The following is a 17,207-nucleotide window of genomic DNA, read 5'->3' as shown; positions in this document are numbered from 1 at the left end:
GGACATTCGAGACTTGGTAGGAAGGCGTTCACGGTCATAGAGAGGATAATTCGCTGAATCGAATTGATGATAAACGTGCCTGAATTGCTTTTGCCCACCTGATATATGCAGAGCTCGCGACGGAAGTTTTGACGCAACTTCTTCCCATGTTTATTCTTTCGCCACAGGCTCGCCTTCTGCCTGCGCTTGTTCCTCGCCCTCTCCCTCCTCACCTTGCTCATCATCACCCCGCTTGCGCAAGTCCTCGGTGTTGTAAAGTAATTTCCTCACTTGCTCGTGAGACATGTCGAACTCGGCCTCACTCACGCTAGCGTCCTGTATTCCCAGATCCTGGGACGAAAAGGCGGCGCCGGTCCATCTGAAAGAGACGATACCATTGGGTGCGGCGTCGTTCTCTGCCGGGTCAATAGTCACCAATATGCTCGTCATTGAGTTTTCGGTAGCAATGGGTGCTACGTGAAGCGGGTTTCCAGGGAGCGAGATGGTCTGTACGTGTGAAAGAGTGTTGTCTTCCGCCAAACGAAGGACGAGGATGGCAGATACGCTGGAGGCTGATTTAGCTATCATTCACTTGGTGTCGGAGATCAGGGTGACGAACCTTTCGCATACTACCAGGACGACAGGCACCTGCAAGCCATTCTCCGTGACATTCGCCGAGAGTAGCTGGGCAACAGCGACCTTGGTAGTCTCCTTGTCGATTTGCTGAACCTGCCCTAGGATATCGAACTTGGAGAGGACCCTGCCGTTTTCCCAGTCCCAGGCAAACAGCTCACTGTCTCCACCTCCCGAGACCAAGACATCCTGGATCGGCAGCGTAAGCGCACTGATGAAGTTGGCGTGACCGAGGCAGAAGCCCTCGATGACGTGTGCGTGCGGCATGAAGCGCGAGACACGGATGTGCTCGTCGCGGTCGGCCGTGATGATATACCGGCGATGCCCCTTTGATGCGAGCGTCAGGGCAGTAAGCATGGAGACGTGGCCGATCTGGAGCGTGTGCTCGAACGTCGGCTGCTCCTTGGTGACATCGCGCTTCGACTTTTGCTGCTCGCGCAGCTGGCTCTGGAGAGCGCGGAGGTTGCTCTTGGAGTGCACAGTGAAGGAGTTGGCTTCCGGCGTGAACGGTTTGGCGGCCGCGGGAGCCGTCTCGGAGGCGGCCTCGGGCTGGGCGGCAGCGTCGGTGGATTGTGAGGCTTCCGATGGAATTAGCGGCAGAGAGTAGACGTCGCCGAATTTGTCTGCGCTCAAGACGGTCTCGTTGTCTGGGCAGATGAGGACCGAGCAGGGACGTTTAGGCATTTGTCTTTTGAATTACGTGTTAAGGCTAACGTACATGACGGTGTAAGTCGGACAACGTACCTCTGGCTCAACTCCTTCAGGTTTCCCCTGCCGTCGTGCTCAAAGACCCAGAGAGACTTGTCATGGCCCGAGATGGCCAACAGGTGACTTCCGTTGCTGGTGGTTGTCATGATGGTGATGACGGGGTAGTCTGGGACTCTCGCAAAAGCTGTGCCGCGGTTGTTTTGCTGGCCGTCCCGGTTATTGCGCCTCATGTTCTTGGTTCCCTTTCTCCTATCTCTTTTCTGATTTTCAGCCTTCTGAGGTTCACTGTCAACAACCATGGCATCGGCATCCTTGGCTTCTTCCTGGGCCTCCTCCGCCTTGCCCTCCTCGCCCCTATCGACTCTCTGACGCTTGGCGGGCGGTCCATCCTCCTCGTTGGCTGGGGTCGAAGGTGTGGGAGCACCAGAGCTCACTTCGATCTCAACTTTGGCCGCAGCAGCCGACGCAGCAGCAGCAGCGGCCTTTTCGACGTCGGGATGCTTCCATGTTGAGATGTGAGCACCGTCTTCCAGGCTGAACGAGTGAATCTTTCCACCCCTGGCAGCGAAGACCACATTACCCGCAGGCTCGAGACAGTTGTAGGGAACCTTCATCGTGAAAACGCGACTTATTTAGAGTTGTCCTCGCTCAATTGGCATGAGTTGAAGTTGCGCCTGCAAGGAACGTAGAACTTTCACTTCAGACTCATTGCATCTGAGCACATGCCCCACCACCGGATCTCTGAGAAGTAAAAAGAGCGGTACAAGTTAACATGTATCTTTTTTTCGACAAAGCTTGGGCCATCAATCTGCCTGCGAGCTGCCCCGCGCTTGTCCTCCTTTGGGACTAGACCCACTCGGTTGCCCTGATGGGGGCAGCGGCGCCCGGCCGCAACACACACCGAAATTTCGTTTGGTGAAGCAAAAAGCTCAAATTCTGGGGACAGCCTCTCTTTTGCCTTTTGCAACATCAACTTTTGATACCCAAATTCCCATCACCAACCAATCCCTAAAATTTCTTTTGCCCTTAAACAACCTGCCTTCGTAAATAAGAAGATATGGGGGGCAAAACTGCGAACAAGGCCGGCTACTTCGACAAGCTCAAGGGCTTGCTCGAGGAGTACAAGTCCATCTTCATCGTCACCGTCGACAATGTCAGCTCTCAGCAGATGCACGAGATCAGACAATCCCTCCGTGGTGAGGGTGTCGTCCTGATGGGAAAGAACACCATGGTACGTTTTATCACGGCGAGAAGCCCAATCGCGCGCCTGCAAGAATTTCTCTCGCCAGCGCATCACTGGCCGCAGAAGAACGCGTTTGCTAATCAAAGTTTGAAATCTAGGTTCGCCGTGCCCTCAAGACCTTCATCCCCGACTCCCCCGAGTACGAGCGTCTCCTTCCCTTCGTCAAGGGCAACGTCGGTTTCGTCTTCACCAACGGCGAGCTCAAGGACGTCCGTGACAAGATTCTCGCCAACAAGGTCGCCGCCCCCGCCCGTGCCGGTGCCCTCGCTCCCGCCGATGTCTGGGTTCCCGCTGGCAACACCGGCATGGAGCCTGGTAAGACCTCTTTCTTCCAGGCTCTCGGTGTCCCCACCAAGATTGCCCGTGGTACCATTGAAATTGTGTCCGACCTGAAGCTCGTCGAGGCCAACACCAAGGTCGGCCCCTCCGAGGCCACCCTCCTCAACATGCTGAACATCTCCCCCTTCACCTACGGCATGGGTATCGCTCAGGTCTACGACCAGGGCAACTGCTTCCCCGCCGATGTCCTCGACATCTCCGAGGAGCAGCTCCTCAAGACCTTCGCCGGCGCTGTCACCGCCATCGCCGCCGTCTCCCTGGCCATCAACTTCCCCACCCTTCCCTCCGTCATCCACTCTTTCTTCAACGGATACAAGAAGGTCCTCGCTGTCGCCATCGAGACCGACTACTCCTGGCCCGAGATCGAGGAGCTCAAGGACCGCATCGCCAACCCCGACGCCTACGCCGCTGCCGCTCCCGCTGCCGGTGCTGCTTCCGGCGGCGCTGCCGAGACCAAGGCTGAGGAGAAGGAGGAGGAGAAGGAGGAGGAGTCCGATGAGGATGGCGGCTTCGGCGGTCTCTTGTATGTTCACTCACCCCCTCTGCGCGTTCTTCCATTGCTGACATCGTTTCTAGCGACTAAATTTGACGGGAAATCGGTGACATTACGGCTACTATCTGGGCTACGAATGGGTTTACGAAGATGCGTGGATCTTGATCGCTGTATAGATGGGTTGCCGGTCAATTAAGCACATCGCATTTGACGGCAAAAACAATTCGCTCTTGACTTCTGGTGATTTGAATATGCTCGTGAGCATTCACTTCTCCGTCTCCCAAAGGTTAGTACTCACTTTTTTCTTCTTCTACAATTCCCCCTCGCTTCCTATGATTATTTAAATGTTCAAGAGCTTTTTAACCCTGATCTACTTGATGTCACACACAATTTCCGTATGAGAGAGCAATTTCAATCATTATCTTTACTTTTCTGCCTCACTTCTACTTGGGTATCATGGCTAACATCCAAAAGCGTACAGGTTTCATTATTTTTAGCCCATATCGTACAGTGACTTTTCCTGCCTTTGTCCATGACGCCAAACGTGATGACCACTATGCCTTAGTCTGAGCTTTTCAAATACCAAGAACCTTTTTCGCAACACTCACTGCCGCTTCAGGTAGATTAGCCAACTTTGCAACCTTGAGTGCGTGACTCTGCCTGTTGATGCCCTTGACCAACTTATGAACGTACACGAACCCGCCGTCCTCATCCTCGTCCACATCTGTACAATACATCTCCACCCGTCCCCGCTCACCGTCGCCCTCGCCGCCGCCCAACCCATCCCGCACCGCCAAGTCAGCAACGCGGTGGAAGTGCGTGGCAAACAGCGTCCGGCACTGGTTGACGGTCACCAGATGATGCAGACAGGCGTACGCGACCGCCGTGCCGTCCTCGGGCGTCGTGCCGCGGCCAATCTCGTCCATGATGACAAAGGACCGCGGCGTCGCGTTACGCAGAATGTGCGCCGTCTCCATCATCTCCACCATGAAGGTGCTCTGGTCCCGGTAGAGGTTGTCTGCGGACCCGACGCGGCTGAAGAGGGCGTCGACGACGCCAATCTCGGCGTAGTCGGCAGGCACGTAGCAGCCCACCTGTGCGAGGATGGTGATGAGGGCGTTTTGGCGAAGAAAGGTGCTCTTGCCTGCCATGTTGGGCCCTGTAATGAGCCAGAGTTTCGCCCCTTGTGAGCCGGAACCGGAGCCGCCTCCTCCTACTAGGCAATCGTTGCGGACAAAGGTGCGGCCTTGCTCGTGCAGTCCGCCCTCGACGGTGGGATGCCGACCGCCGATGATGGTGTGGCCGGTGGAGTTATTGACAACGGGCCGGGTGAGGCCCTGCTCGACGGCGAGCTTGGCAAAGGAGGTGGCGATGTCGAGCTCGTCCAGAACGGCGGCGTTGCGGCGCAGCTTGACGAGGTTCAGCACGACGGCGGCGCGGAGGGCGTGAAAGACGCGCTGCTCCTCCGTGCGGATGCTGTGCCGGACGTGCTCGAGCTGGTGGCCGAGCCGCGTCCACTCTGAATCGTGGAAGGAGCTCGTCGACTTGCTGGAGCTCAAGGCCCTGATGCTGGTGGAGGCACGGGCGGCATCCTTGCCCCTGATGTGGCAGAAGTGCCCGAGGGCCGGAGACCAGCGGAGGGTCAGGGAGGCGGCGCCGTGGCTGTCGCGGAGCGTCTCGGTAAGGGATTCCCTCTCCGTGTGGAGGGCTGTGAGGTCGGCGTGGAGCCGGCGGAGGACGGCGCTGGCTTCGGGTTTCATGATCCACGTCTCGTTGTCATCGGCGTATGCCTCCCGGACCGAGGTGGGTCGCTTCTTCTTCGCGGCTGTAGCGGCAGCGGAGGCTCCCTTGGGAAGAGCAGCCGCGTCATCTTCTGTGCCTTCGTTACTGACGATTTCCTGGGCGAGGGCCATCATCTGCCCCGCCTCGCTGGCCTCGATCTCGTGCTGGTGGACGATGCCCTCCTCGTCGATGGCATCCTTGATGCGGCGCGCGAGGCTCAGGGGCCCCTTGAGGTTCAGGCGGGCCATCATGTGCGCGAGGCACTTGGTCTCGTCGGCCGCTTCCGCCAACAGCTGTTGAATATTGTTAGTGGCATGGATCGTGTTCGCCAGGGCCACCAGGTCGTCTGGGTCTCCTCTGCCGAGAGCGAACTTCTGCACGAGTCGCTGGGAGTCGTGGCTGCGGCGGAGCAGTAGGACCACGGCGTCGCGCAGGTTCGGCTCCTCGATAAAGCGGGCGACCAGGTCTTGTCTGAGCTTGATGGTGTCGAGCGATGTGGACGGCGCGCTGAGCCAGTCGTTGAGGAGCCGGGCGCCGCTCTTGGTGGCCGTCCGTCTGATGGCGTGGAGGAGGCTGCCGCGAAAGTTGCCGTCCCGAATCGTCTGTTTAATCTCGAGCGAGCGCACGCTGTTCTTGTCAATGCTCATGATTTGCATGTTCTCGTGTCGTGTCGGCGGCTGCAGCTTCATGCTCAGCCCTAGCAGCCTCTCCTTGACGTAATGCAGCAGGAGGCTGCCAGCCGTAACCTCACGCCCGGTGAAGGCATCGCGCGTGGCCTGAGGGATTTCGCTCTCTAGCATAAAGGCCCAATCAGAAAGACGCCTGATATCGCCGAGGGAACTGTAAGTGACCAGATGACGGTCCTCGGCGAGGATGGGTAACAGGCCATGGTCGGTCTGGGCCTGGATCTCGCTGTCGAGCACGACTTCTTTGGGGCATATCCTCGACAAGATCGAAGATAGAGCCGACAGATCGGTGGCCTGCGTGTAGAACTGACCGGTGGAAAGGTCTAGCCAGGCGAGGCCCAGGGGTAGCGGTGGTGGTGGTGGTGCGGCAGAGTCACCAGTTGCCGGTGTCACGCTCCAGTCAGCGGCTGAATGGGACGAGTCTGGGGCTCCTGTCTCGTCTACCCCTCCCCCGGGCTGGGCTGTCGTCGCATGGATAGCCAGCACGTAGTTATTGGCATAGGGATCCATGAAGTTCTCATCAATCAAGGTTCCTGGCGTGATGACACGAGCAACTCTCCGATCATGCAACAGACCACCAGACTTGACCTTCTCGGACGCATTATTGGGAAACTCCTCAGCAATAGCGACATAGCGATTCAGGTCCTGGACCAGTATCTTGAGGAACCGATCCAGCTGGAAGAAGGGAAAGCCGGCCTAGTAACCATCACATATCAGACTCAAAGAACACGAGACTAACAGCGCACGTTTTTCTGGTACACGAGAGGAGAACTAATTTACCATGGAAACCGGACCGGCACTCGTCTTTTTCTGAGCAACCTTGAGGTTCAGGAGGGGGCCGAACTCCTCGGCGTGCTCAAAGTACAGCTCATAGAAACCGCCGACTCGCGTCAAGAGCACGCAGTTGTCGAATTTTTGCATGTTGCGGCGCGCTTGCAGCACCACGGTTGGATAGGTCGGGCCCTCATCTTGCACGGGACGGGGATCCAGCGGCAAAACGCCCTGGGGAAGATCGTCCAGCTTCACTTTGGACTTTGTCTTCTTGCCCCTGGCAAAGACGGACAAGTGCCAGCTCCTCCCGCCCGGCAGTCCAAAGACTCCAACCTCTCGGCCGAAGCTGGAGCCGCGAATCACTCCATTACAGCGGCGCAGGCGGAGGTGATGTGCGGAGACAGAGCAAGATCGAGCAGTACTCAGTAATGGGGTAACCAGATCATGACAGGCGAGTGTGGTGAGTGGTCGGGGTAACATGTGAGCATATCATGAATGTGAGCTGTTTGGACGCGATGTTGATCCAAGTTTTTTCTTTGCTCTTGTTGGTTGGCTGGGTTAGTCAGTGTAGGTACATGCGCAAGGGAGCTTAGGAATGTAGTATGGTGCTGTGACGGCAAGCGGAGGTTACAGTCGAATGATGAGATAATGATTCGGGTAAAAGATAGATGGAAACCGGGGTTGGAATGGGCTGAATGGAAATCATGCGAGCGGCAGCGCGGACGTGAATTATCGCGAGATTTTTCGGGACGGTAGCTTGAATCCGCCCGAATCGATTGGTTCCCATTGGGAGGATTCTTTGCAGACGGGACTGGCAGGCCGGCCGCTGTGAACTGTTTGTGTGGAGCACATGGTCCAGGTGTCCGGGTGTGTGGTTCGTACCGCCTCGAGGTGCCTTACTTGTACGTTGAGGTAAGGTAGCATGGCATACAGACTGGGGTAGAAATGGCATGACATGTTCCTGAAGGCTATCGGCGATAAAGAGTTAAACGAGGCCCTATGTGTCGTCGGAGATGTGACGGCGGGGCCTGCTTACACCAACGCAATTACACAACAGACGGGAGGCAATCGGACAGCGGGCAATAACGATTGCCTGCGGATACCTTGGAATCCGACAAAAACTCCAGTCTATTGCAGTGATAACGTAATCATGGTGGAAGCTTCGCCAACCGGAAGTAGGACCAAATAAGAATGGAGTTGCCAAGCGGAGAAGAAACGGGGTTAATGGAGAAGGGGACAGTGTCGGAATTAGGGGTCCTGTACCCGCAGAAGTAAGGTCCTGTTTGGCCCATCTAGACAGATAGAGTCGGTCTTGTAAGCAAGATTCGCGGCGAAAGGGAGGGATGCGTCAAGATCGCAATTGCTGTGAGCGCAAAAAAGCCAAGAAAGGATAGCAACGGTGACGATCAAAGATTGCGTTTGCTGTAGGGTGTTGCGTTTGGGTAGGCACGTTGGTTCTTTTTTTACGGGTACCTGCCTGGTGTGCATCATCGTCTTACGAGACTCTGTTTCGTCTAGCGTCATTCTGTTGGACAGGTCGTACGTAGCAGGGACAAGCGTGGAGGCCCGTTGGAGGAGTTGAAAGGGCCACAATTACAATATGTTGGCAAAGATAGGGTGGTTCAATGGATCATGGTGTGTGGGTGACAGTGCGCTCCTGTAGAGGACGACTGTATTTCTTTCCAGTACTCTCGTCTGGAGGGTGAAGATGTGAGGCCTCGGGTTGCTTTGAATGGAGGTTTCGGGTAGTCTTGGGCCAGAGTTGCGGAACAATCCGGCAGCGCGGTTGCCTCGCTGCAGCAAGAAGGTGAACAGAACACTAAGAATTTCGGGCACAAGAACACAGTGCCTGACATGCCGACAGCGCCTAGACAACCACTGAGAGGAAGCGAACTTTCTGTTGGTGGTGAGGCTGATGCTGTAGTGCATTGCTCTGCGGGCGATGGTCGAATGATAACACCGTCATGTTGAGGTTGACAGGGCGGGGGTCGCATCATACGTAGCGGTCATGGCCATATCGTGGCTCACCGGCCATTGGGATCAACGGACGGCTGGATCCATCACCGTGGCCCTTTTGGGTCTTTTGGGGAGGGCTACACCTATGAGCCTAGGACCGCTTGCAGGAAGGCGGATGAGGGTGGGCTGGAGACAATCAAAGATGGGCAGACGGGCAGAGGTTGCCGCCGCCCTAGAATACCCAATCTCCATTGTGCGGCAGCACCCTGCGTTTCTTGCCCTTTTCAGGGTAGCTTTGCGTTGCCTGCCTACTGCGTAGCTTGACAACTACCACCTGTGTGTACTGTGTGCTGGCGATGTCTGGGCCTGGACACATGGCAGCGGCGGCATGGGAATGTCCGGTTTAGATGGAAAGACATGGGCTGTTGTGTTTTGGCATTGACGATGGATCGAGAAAAGAATCCGCATGCCAGGACCCGACCCGTGTCGCGCGGGGCTGCAAAGGGGGTTCGATAAGGGGAGAGAAAGTCAATATGCACAAAAGTTGGAGTTCCAAAAGGTAAGTTGCGTTGATGTTGTGCGAGTGTGGCTACTGAGACGGCATGGGTGATGATGGGGTGGCTTGGTCTGGCAGCGGCTGCTGGAGGCTGTCTGGAGAAGACATCGTCGGATGTGCGCGCATATGGAAGCAAGGCAGACGATGGGACAGTGCAACATGGGATTATGGGGAAATGGATGGTTCGGATCGTAGCATGCCACACTCATACCAGGCGACTGGATGATGCTTGGATGATAGTCCACCCACCTCACCCAGGCTGGTTTTCGAGGTGAGGTGTACAGATAGTGAGCTTAGGTTGGGCCCGGAGGATTGCGACGACGTGTAAGCACAATAATGCCACCAACTGCTTACCTACCTCACCTGCACCGGATGGATACAACGCTTTTCGACCGGAAGAATGACTTGACCGCCTCTACCTCCCTTTACCTTGGTAAGCAGGCACCTTACTTTACGGAAAGGTAATGCTCTTGACCGGTAAATGGCTGTAAGGAAAGCACAATCCCCTAATCCCTATATCCGCTTGATGGATGAAAAGTGCGACGGACGGAAGAAGGAGTACCTTCGAGAGAGAAAAAGAGGACCCACCCGCAGCTCACGGGATGGCCGTTGTAAGCGGAGTTGCAACAAGTCGGTGAAAGTACCTGGGCCGCCCGCCCTACAGCATCGAGGTACGTGGGGTACGTACCGGGCCTGGCCCCAAAAGTACGGCGCGGTTGCCATTCGGTATCGACCGATTTCGACTCCTTCTCAGCCCATTCCCGCTCACTCTCCAAATTTATCATCAGACCCTTGGCCCAAACATGGCAACATGCGCCGTCATGTCGCCCTTTGCATTTGAAATATCGCCTTGTAGGTATATATCTCTTTTTCAGTGCCCCCCGTTTCCAACCAGTCACCCCTCATTTCCTCCCGAACACTTGGTTTGATACGTCTACCTCGCCTGTCTATCTGTCTTCAGCGGATCCCAACCATCCCACACCCTTATCCGTCTCATCTGCTGCCAACACTACTACCACCACCACAAACCACGACCACTACTATTACTCCCGCCCTTGCCAACATCCACGACTCCTTCTTGGTCCTCGATCCTCCCGGACTCACCTCACTCTATTATCTGTTACTGCCGAATACCTCATCCTACGACTTGTCTAGGACTTCGAATAGTAGACACCACCCCCCCGTTGCTGTCACGAACGTGTTTTATCGATCGACAACAGAGCGAACTCGCTTACACGCCCTGGTGCACTTACAACTTGAACCACAAAAACACCAACTACACCACTTACCACGATAGAGCAACGCTGCTCACATCACAACCATCCTCTATGGCGGCGCATCTACCTACAATCAACTTCAACCCTTTAGCTCCCGTCACACCTCCGCCCGAGCATCTCTCCTTCCGGAAACCTGCACTTCCCCTGTCTGCTCAACTGAAACGCAAGGCCGCCGAGGCCAACATCACCAATGATCATGTCACAATGAAGAAGGAGCAATCACCATTCAACAACCCGTCCATGGCCCCTCCAAAGCCGACGTCGATTCCTAGTGCGAATGCAGACCCGAACCAGCCGCCCATGGATCCCCGATATGTCGCTATGGTTTCACGCATCGCCGCCTATTACCAGCAACGCTGCCAGGCTATCTCCAACGCGCAGCAGCAAAGATGCCAGGCTTGGGCCAACATGCACAGGCAAAAGTGTCAAGAGATGATGCAGGCAGCCATGTTGGTGGTCGCGTGGTACATCCGCGACCGGATTCAGCGGAGACGCCGGAGGCAAAAGAAGCAATTCCGCACCGGCTTGAGGGCGCAGAGCACCCGGTCCCGCGTCACGAAGGGCGAAGGAGTACGGCGCTGGGTCATGAATGTGCCCGAGGGCATGTCATCACCGCACATTCCGGGGCTCGATGACCTCGCTGACCAAGAGGAAGCCCACTTCTCCATGGACAAGGAGGTCCCACCCGACAAAGACGCCAAGCTATTTGAAATGGCCGACAACATGATTAGGAGTCAGTACCGCAAGGTGGAAGTGCCCATCCTCGGCGTGCTAGGCTTTGAGGAGGACGAAAGTGAGAGTGAGAGCGAGGCCGACGACGACTTTGACCAGCTCATGGAGGATGAGCTCGAAGATGGTGAAGTTGAAGAATACGACGATGAAGATTTGGATCTGGACGATGAGGAGGACGAAGAGGATGGATCCGAACTCGTTCACCGCGGTACGGGCACTGGCACCGGAAGTCGGGGCAAGGACTCTGGCTTGTCATCTTGAAGTTGGTGTTTGGGGACCTTTGGTTTGCTTCTTTCTCGGCTTTTTGCTTTTTTAATGTGTGGCGTTCAACGGCGGGCATGGATGGACAACGATGTGACGATTGGATTAGTTACCCTGGGCGATCTACATACCTTGCTATTTTGGCCACTCTGCACGTAGTATCTTTATATCCTGGACCGCGTCTGTAGGAAACAAAGACGAACATTCTTACAAAATTTCAATTTCATCCCATTCTACAAATTTCAGCTGATGAGTGATCATCTCAAGCCTTGAAAAGCTGACGGTTCTCTGCCTCCGAACTTGCAAAATGACAGAAGTAGATGGGGGAAACCTTAAATCGGGGATCGTATGTTGGCGGGCACCGATTTTTTAAATCTCGTGGAACAATCGAACCATCGCTTTTCGCTTACGAACAGCAACCCATGTCCTCCAACCAACTGGGATTGTGCTTGTCTTCCATTGGCGCCACTTCCGTCGGTTGACATTTTCCGGTGCTTTTCCTCTTGCACATGGGAAGTGAAGGAGGTCCCCTTGAAAGAATGTGCCCTCGGACTCTTGAACTGGTGATCTGGTGATCGCGATCAAGCTGCCGCCGGTTCCCCATTTCAATGACAAGCGATATGCGCACTCATCTGCATGTCTCCCACTCCCTACAGGTTGCCCCGGATATCCACCTCGTTCTACCTTACATGCATGCGAAGGCGTACAGAAATGACACCTGCTCTGCCCGATATCCCCCAATGATGTAACCTCTTTTTGTCGTTGTATTGGTGTAACTGTATTTGCGACTCGAGCTCACAAGACCACTTCTTGTCAAAATTGTGGTGCATGATGTTGCGTTTGATGGCTGGACAACTATTCACGAGATCCAACTAGGAGTTGTGAATATTTATGACTTAGTATCCTGACTGTATACTATCTCTCTCCCTCTCTCACTATTTCTATCAATCTGACCCGCTGTATGGACATTAAAGTCGAAAGCGAGTATGGGGAACAATGCAATGTGGTCGACATGGCTATCTGGCTGCGGAGCCCCCTTCATAGGGTTGTGACTTACGGTAGGTTTCTGACAAGCGCTGCGTACTCGCCCACTTCAGGCGCAGCAGGAGCATTTTGGACCGCGATACCTGTATGACCATGGATGAACCAGAGGTAAGCTGCAAGTGCAGCAACCGTACTTGCGTGTTCTGTGCATACCGGCTGGGGGTAAGTGCACTCGCTCGAACGTAATGAAAATATGACTTACACCGACGAAGGTACATTCTGGCTGTCTCCAAATTCCCTCGTCAACATCACACTGCAAGGTGGCATTCGACACCTCACAATAACAAGCTGTGCTCTGCATCGTTTCTTGTTTCCTTTCTCCGAGGGCCCTTATTCCTTTTTGGTGGCCATTCGCATATCCTCATTGTACTCGTCTACCTCATCTCCATCCGTAGCGCTTCTTGCTCCGGCTAACTCAGCCCGGGCGGGTATCGAATCACGATCCTAACACCGGTCTTGTCGACAATCCTCTACACCGTGACCTTCCCCTCTCAGCCGCTGGGCGCTGTATTCGTATCACCACATCGACAAGATGAGGTATGTGAGGTGCTCTCAATGGTGGACGATCCACCGAGCATATTCCGCCCGCTGTTCCGAGCTACTTAGCTTCTCCAAGGGGGGATCGCATGATGGCTGCGTCACCTCTATCACACGCCCATCCTTTGCCCAACCTCCCCGCACTTGTCGCTGCACCGAGCTGTCCCCGCACGCTCCTACTGGCTGTGTTTCAGCGTCTGTCTATCCGTACTGCAGGGGTACTCCCGTGCTCTGCCTTAGCTCCCCCCTCAAGAGCTTCGAGTCCGTCTCTGCTTTCAGACAATCCCGAGGTCAAAGCTAACAAGAACACCCTCTTTTCGTAGTCATAACAACTCCAAAACCCTTAATCAACACCTCAACGACGCCTTCCGAGCTTCCCAGTCTTCAGAAGAACAAGGCGCCGGCCCACCTCCAACTGCTCCGCGATCCGATCATCACCACTTATCGGTGCCCCATCGTGTTCGCCGATTGAACAATCGATCAGCTCCACCTGGTACCGTCGAGCAATTGAAGCAGTCCGAAGACAGGCTACTCGACAGCTTCGCTGGACAGACCACCATGGGTGGCGGAAAAGAAATCAAGAGCAAGAGCTCTTACCCAGCTCTCGCGTCCCGACCTGTCGGACAATGGATCTCAAAGCTCTACAAGGATAGAATTAACCAATTCTACTCTACCGGGCAATGGGAGAAGCACAACCTCCTGGCGTGCGTAACCCCCCACAATGCCCCGTAGTAAAGCTGGGGAACGTCCCGCTAACTGCGCTATAGCATGATGACGGAGGGCACCGCATCGGGCGAACCTCATGTTAAACTGTCCGTTTGGGACGCTCCCGAAACCACTCGACCGACGTTCAAAGACGCTGTTTCGCACGAATTCAAAAAGACCGAGGTGGGCGCCTGGTTTGGCCCATCATGGTCGACACATTGGTTCAAGGTTGTCTTGACCGTTCCGAAAGAACTTCGTGACAAGGACCTGCTTGAACTTCACTGGGATGCCAATAATGAAGGCCTCATCTGGACCGAGGATGGCAAGCCGCTGCAGGGTCTTACTGGGGGTGGCGAGCGGGTAGAATGGATCCTGCCCAAGGAGTTCAGGGACGGCAAGGAGCACACCATCTACATTGAGATGGCCTGCAACGGCATGTTCGGAAACGCTCCCGGTGGAGACTCGATCCAGCCTCCAGATCCAAACAAGTACTTTCAACTGGGACGGGCTGACATAGTTGCTGTCAACCCTGAAGCACGAGCACTTTACTTTGATATCTGGATCATTGGCGATGCTGCACGGGAGTTTCCTCAGGACTCGTGGGAGCAGCACAGAGCTCTCAAGGTTGCCACCGATGTCATTGACGCCTTTGAGCTCGGCAACAAGGAATCGATCGTAAAGTGTCGAAAGATCGCTCAGGAGTACCTTGGCTCTAATGTCGACTCGCACAAGGTCTACAGCGATGACAAAGAGCCTCAAGTCTACGGCATTGGCCATTGTCATATCGATAGTTGTTGGCTCTGGCCTTGGGCTGAGACTAAGCGTAAAGTCGTCAGGTCTTGGTCTAACCAGTGCGATTTGATGGATCGATACCCGGAGCTGAACTTTGCTTGCTCGCAAGCCCAGCAATACAAGTGGTTGAAGGAGTTGTACCCCTATGCCTTTGATCGTGTCAAGACGAAGGTCAAGGAGGGCCGATTCCATCCTATCGGAGGCAGCTGGGTCGAGCACGACACCAACATGCCCAGTGGAGAGTCTCTTGTGCGACAATTCCTGTACGGACAGAGATTCTTTGAAAGCAACTTTGGCGAGCGTTGCCAGACCTTCTGGCTTCCCGACACCTTTGGATACGCTGCTCAGCTTCCACAGCTGTGCCGACTTGCTGGCATGAATCGCTTCCTCACCCAGAAGCTCAGCTGGAACAACATCAACAACTTCCCACACACTACCTTCAACTGGGTTGCTCTTGATGGTAGCCAAGTAATCTGTCACATGCCGCCATCAGAGACCTACACTGCCGAAGCACACTTTGGTGACGTGAAGCGCAGTGTCAGCCAGCACAAGTCGATGGACCAGGACCACACCTCCTTGCTTGTATTCGGAAAGGGCGATGGTGGCGGCGGCCCTACTTGGCAGCACCTCGAAAAGCTTCGCAGGTGTCGCGGTATCTCCGATCAGATTGGCATGTTGCCTAGAGTGCAGATGGGCAACAGCGTCGATGACTTCTTCGACAAGCTGCAGCCGAAAGCTACAGAGTTTGTTACTTGGTACGGCGAGCTCTATTTCGAGCTTCATCGCGGTACATATACCACGCAGGCGAACAACAAGCTCAACAACCGCAAGTCGGAGGTCCTGCTCAGGGAAGTTGAACTGCTTGCCACCATTGCGACGCTTAGTGATACCAGCAAGAGCTACAAATATCCCAAGAAGGAGATAGACGATATGTGGGAGGCTGTTCTGCTCTGCCAATTCCACGATTGTCTTCCGGGTAGCTCCATCGAGATGTGTTATGATGATTCAGACGAGGTAAGTCTTGACGCAGCGGATGTCACCTGAACTATTGCTGACTAGATTGGCTAGCTCTACGACATGGTCTTCAAGACGGGCAAGAAGATTCTTGAGGATATCCACAGTGTCTTTGGAGCGTCCGCCGCCACCACCGGCCGTCTTAGTGAGACGGTCGCCCTGAATACTCTCCCTTGGCACCGCAAGGAGGTCGTCGAAATATCTGATAACGAAGCGGGTGTTGCCTGTGGCGAGGGCCAGTTGTTGACCATTCGTCCCTTCAAGATTTCTGAAGAAGAGCCAGCTGTTACGATTGAAGAAGTCAGCAGCGGCGTCTTTGTCTTACAAAACGACCAGCTCAAGGTCAAGGTCGAGAATGGCACCATTACATCCCTCTACGACCGTAATGCCGATCGCGAGGTGATCGCAAAGGGAGGCAAAGCCAATCAGTACGTCATCTTTGATGACAAGCCTCTCTACTGGCAAGCCTGGGATGTCGAGGTGTACCACCTCGACACTCGAAAGGAGCTCCCGAGTGGCACAACCTCAATTACTGAGAAAAAGGCCCATCGCGTCAGCTTGACTACTCAGATCAAGATCAGCGAAGAGAGTTCGATCAAGTCCACCATTTCTCTCTCCGCCGCCCTCAAGGGACAACAGTCATGGGTTGAGTGCAGTGCTGAAGTTGACTGGCACGAGACTATGAAGTTCCTCAAGGTCGAATTCCCCGTGGATGTCAGAAATACCGAGGCCTCTTACGAAACAGCGTATGGTCTTGTGAAGCGACCTACTCACTACAACACCAGGTATGCTTTTTCCGATATGTCATGACAGAGTTATTGCTAATGACTTGTACAGCTGGGACATGGCCAAGTTCGAGGTCTGCTGCCACCGTTTCGCTGATCTCTCTGAGCACAACTACGGAGTTTCTATCCTCAACGATAGCAAGTATGGTTTCGCCACTGTCGGCAACCTGCAGCGCCTCTCTCTTCTTCGGTCTCCCAAGGCTCCTGATGCTCACGCTGACATGGGAACCCACCAAATTCGCTGGGCAATCTTCCCTCACGAAGGAACACTGAGCTCCTCCACTGTACGGGCAGCCTATGCCTTCAACAGCCCTCTGAAGCTACTTTCTGCGCCCAGCGCCGTGCAGGCATCTCTCAGCAAGAGCCCTGTGAAGCTCACTGGGGATGGCTCCTTAATCCTCGATACCGTCAAGCGTGGCGAGGACGACGAGGATGTATCGCGTGGCGAGCTCCCCAAGCGCAAGGGCCGCAACGTTATTCTTCGCGTTTACGACAGTCTCGGCGGCCAGAGCAAGGGTGTTATTGAGACGACTTGGGACGTCAAGCGCGTTTTCAAGTGCAACCTTTTGGAGGACGACGTTGAGGAAATCAAGGTTGACGGTGGAAAGTTCTCGATTACTCTGCGACCCTTCGAGATCGCAACATACCGCCTCGAGTTGTAGGATGAAGACTTGATCGACTGCGGTCTCGATCACGAGTGTCCTTCGGATGAGGATGAGTATGACGAGGTGAACGAACAGCTCGCCTCCACCTTGAGCGAGATCTTGGACCATGAATATGTACACTTGGGTTAGGAGGCGCTGCGATGGATAATGAAGGCTTTTGGTAGGCGCCTGGAACGTGAATACCTGTACTTCAAAAAACTCTTAAAAAAGAACCAAAACAAAACCAGAATATCTCTCTAGCTCCTTTGC

At 54.7% G+C, this 17,207-nt stretch overlaps 5 protein-coding genes across 5 annotated transcripts; 3 read left to right on the top strand and 2 right to left on the bottom strand.

Moving 5' to 3' along the window:
- Positions 1–71: 71 nt before the first annotated feature.
- BDZ83DRAFT_600293 (WD repeat domain-containing protein) lies at positions 72–2,247 on the bottom strand. Its single transcript, XM_060507027.1, has 3 exons — positions 1,357–2,247; positions 599–1,300; positions 72–544 (listed from the first exon to the last, which is right to left on the bottom strand). The coding sequence occupies exons 1-3, from the start codon at positions 1,932–1,934 to the stop codon at positions 151–153; spliced, it is 1,674 nt and encodes a 557-aa protein (XP_060370765.1). The 5' UTR covers positions 1,935–2,247; the 3' UTR covers positions 72–150.
- Positions 2,248–2,377: 130 nt separating this feature from the next.
- Positions 2,378–3,591, top strand: BDZ83DRAFT_565769 (ribosomal protein L10-domain-containing protein; the record flags this gene model as incomplete). Its single annotated transcript, XM_060503792.1, has 2 exons — positions 2,378–2,551; positions 2,662–3,591. 2 exons carry the CDS (start codon positions 2,378–2,380, stop codon positions 3,589–3,591), a joined length of 1,104 nt encoding a protein of 367 aa, XP_060370764.1.
- Positions 3,592–3,970: 379 nt separating this feature from the next.
- BDZ83DRAFT_747034 (muts domain V) lies at positions 3,971–7,114 on the bottom strand (the record flags this gene model as incomplete). The annotated part of the gene is made up of 2 exons (XM_060513366.1): positions 3,971–6,559; positions 6,644–7,114. The coding sequence occupies 2 exons, from the start codon at positions 7,112–7,114 to the stop codon at positions 3,971–3,973; spliced, it is 3,060 nt and encodes a 1,019-aa protein (XP_060370763.1).
- A 3,117-nt stretch (positions 7,115–10,231) lies between these two features.
- On the top strand, positions 10,232–11,590 carry BDZ83DRAFT_331796 (uncharacterized protein). Its single transcript, XM_060502421.1, has 2 exons — positions 10,232–11,170; positions 11,339–11,590. Exons 1-2 carry the CDS (start codon positions 10,475–10,477, stop codon positions 11,414–11,416), a joined length of 774 nt encoding a protein of 257 aa, XP_060370762.1. The 5' UTR covers positions 10,232–10,474; the 3' UTR covers positions 11,417–11,590.
- Positions 11,591–13,162: 1,572 nt separating this feature from the next.
- Positions 13,163–17,187, top strand: BDZ83DRAFT_600283 (family 38 glycosyl hydrolase). The gene is made up of 4 exons (XM_060507026.1): positions 13,163–13,701; positions 13,765–15,508; positions 15,563–16,293; positions 16,346–17,187. Exons 1-4 carry the CDS (start codon positions 13,556–13,558, stop codon positions 16,953–16,955), a joined length of 3,231 nt encoding a protein of 1,076 aa, XP_060370761.1. The 5' UTR covers positions 13,163–13,555; the 3' UTR covers positions 16,956–17,187.
- The last annotated feature ends 20 nt before the right edge of the window (positions 17,188–17,207 follow it).

Source organism: Colletotrichum acutatum (genome assembly GCF_030867785.1).
Source record: "Colletotrichum acutatum strain CBS 112980 chromosome Unknown BDZ83scaffold_5, whole genome shotgun sequence".
In the NCBI taxonomy this organism is placed as follows: Eukaryota; Fungi; Ascomycota; class Sordariomycetes; order Glomerellales; family Glomerellaceae; genus Colletotrichum; species Colletotrichum acutatum.
The sequence above is the reverse complement of the archived record's forward strand: the minus strand, read 5'-3'. Positions and strand labels throughout refer to the sequence as shown.